General features: G+C 40.6%; 1 protein-coding gene across 2 annotated transcripts in view; it reads left to right on the forward strand.

Annotated features, from left to right (window-relative positions):
• GCN1 (GCN1, eIF2 alpha kinase activator homolog) overlaps positions 1-2,581 on the forward strand; it is a 69,735-nt gene that overhangs the window by 64,083 nt on the left and 3,071 nt on the right. Inside the window, exon 57 of one of the 2 annotated variants that reach the window (XM_019539233.1) lies at positions 1,863-2,081. In XM_019539233.1, the coding sequence (XP_019394778.1) occupies positions 1,863-2,081 (219 nt within the window). The other variant, XM_019539234.1, reaches the window with a different exon arrangement.

Genomic DNA, 2,581 nt, shown 5'->3' on the forward strand with positions numbered 1-2,581 from the left:
ATTGAACACCTTCAGGAGTCAATTGGATGTTTATCTTGCTGGGATCCTATGACCCCAGCTGACTTCCTGCCCTTTGGGTGGGGGGCTGGACTCAATGATCTTCCGAGGTCCCTTCCAGCCCTGATGTCTATGAAATCTGTGAAGTCTAGGAATGCCTGTTTTTCAGGTTTGTGCCACCCAAACTCTTTCTTGGGGATGTTTAAGCAATGGAAGTGACCCACGTTTGGGTCTGCTACAATGTGGGAAGGGCTTTCTTAATGGAATCTCAGCACTAGTTGTAACATGGAGTGAAAGTTGTAACTTTAGACGTACTATTTTGTGAAACTATAAACCTTATACTAAAGTATCTAGATTTTTCTGCAGCAAAGTACAAACAAAATGTTTTTCAACATTTATAGTTTTTATAAGCATGCACATTCAGATGCTAAACACCATGGTGAAGAACAGAGCAAGGTTTTATGCTCAAATTCTAGCCAACCTGGTTATGCTGTCCTTATTGCGGATAGTAGATATATAATATCCCTGATGTTGTGCTAAGCCATACAGTAGGAAGACCAAAGGTAGAATTTCAGCATTGTTTTTCATGGATGCAGAAACTTACAAGCAGCAGGTGACTGTAATAGGATTAAATAAAAAGAAACAAAATCAAGATTTTTGTCAATTTCTGCTTCTTCAGGTTGTATGAAAGAGATATGAAGATGTGGGCTTTGGCTTTTGTTTTTTTTCCACTTTTTTATAATAGAAATATCCAGAAGGGCAACTCTGGCTGCAGCACAAGTTGGGTGATCAGCTCTCACCTTTTTCTTATTGAAATGGCTGGTACTGACAAACATAATGCTGTGGAGAAAGAGAGCCACTGAAGTTAAAGAAATATTAACAAAACAACTAAAAAAAGCAGAGTGTGAAGACAACTGAGTAAACAGTCCTTTTCCTCTGAGTTGCTCTGGTTTCAGTGTCTTTGACAGACGGTTTGAAAACATATAGAGTAGACAACAGCTAAATTTCTAATGCAAAAACCTCAGCATCTCTTTGTGCAGCATAAAAAAAAGAAAAAAAACACACACTGTTTTTTTCCTTTGTAACCTTTGCCTTAATTTATCTTTATTTTCAGGATGTAATATTTTTCCTTTTGAATTAGGTCATGAACTGACTTGATGCACACACCAGTGTCATAAAGTGGACCTGGTATGTGAAAGCATATCTAAGTTCCAGGCTTTGAACTTTTGTAGGTTTTACATTAACCTGCATGACACAGTTCATTTTGACAAGATGGGATGAAATGTGGTCTTAATACACATGAATGTGGTGATAGAAGTATTACAATACAAAATTACTTTAAAATGTTAACCATTTTACTTTAAAGATTAAAAAGAGAAAAAGGGTCAAATTCAAGTTCACAACAAAAGGTGACAAAATCCCATTATAAACAGGTAAAAGCATCTCACAGACACTGCCCTTATGTGCCAGGTTTCAGCATGATTCAGGCTCTTAACGTGTGTGCATTTTACTGAAAATGCTGGAACTGAAGTGTCGCTGGGCTGGTGGTCACTGTCATTTCCTGAATTAACTGAAGGAAACCATGTGACCTGTAGACAACCGCAGTCTGCAAAGCTTCTTTTTGAAAGGTATTGCTCTTGAGTTAGAATCCTGAGTTGCTCTCAGGTAGCAGTTTGGTTAAGTTTATGGAAACATAGAAATGTACTGTGGTGAGAATAAGAAACAAATGCAGCTCTGTGAACACTTGCATATGTGCATTAGTTTCATAGATGCTCGACCTTCAAAAAAAAAAAAAAAAAATCAGTTCGGACTTTGAAAAGTTGTCTTTTGATGTACTGGAAATTAAGGTCCTCTGTCTCTTGCAGTGTCTCCAGAACCCGTCAAGTGACATCAAATTAGTTGCAGAAAAGATGATCTGGTGGGCAAATAAAAAGCACATGCCCTCACTGGATCCTCAGACAATTAAACCGATTCTCAAAGCACTTCTGGACAATACAAAGGACAAAAACACCAGTGTGAGGGCCTACAGCGACCAAGCCATAGTTAATCTCCTGAAGATGAGAGAGGGCGAGGAAGTGCTTCAGGTATGAGGAAGAAATGCCTTATCTTGCTTTGCATGCTGATTACCCTCCAAATATCATGTTTTTGAATGCTGATTACCCTCCAAATATCATGTCTTTGAATGTATCAGGAATCTCTTGCAGTATAGGGGTAGCAGTGGATATAGTTTTCCTGGACTTCTGGAAGGCTTTCGACACTGTCTCTCACCCCGTTCTCATTAAGAAACTGGGGGAACTGTGGTGTCAACACCTACACAGTCAGATGAGTCGCCAACTGGCTGGAGGGCCGCATCCAGAGGGTGGTCGTGGATGGGTCCTTCTCAGCCTGGAAGGACGTGGGCAGTGGGGTTCCGCAGGGCTCAGTCCTCGGGCCTGCACTGTTCAACATCTTCATCAGCGATTTGGACGAGGGGGTGAAAAGCACCCTGATCAAATTTGCTGATGACACTAAGATGTGGGGGGATGTGGGCACACTGGAAGGATGCAACAGGCTACAATCAGACCTAGACAGGTTACAAGGGTGG

Source organism: Crocodylus porosus, unplaced genomic scaffold, assembly GCF_001723895.1.
Source record: "Crocodylus porosus isolate Cpor-Errol unplaced genomic scaffold, CroPor_comp1, whole genome shotgun sequence".
Taxonomy (NCBI): domain Eukaryota; kingdom Metazoa; phylum Chordata; order Crocodylia; family Crocodylidae; genus Crocodylus; species Crocodylus porosus.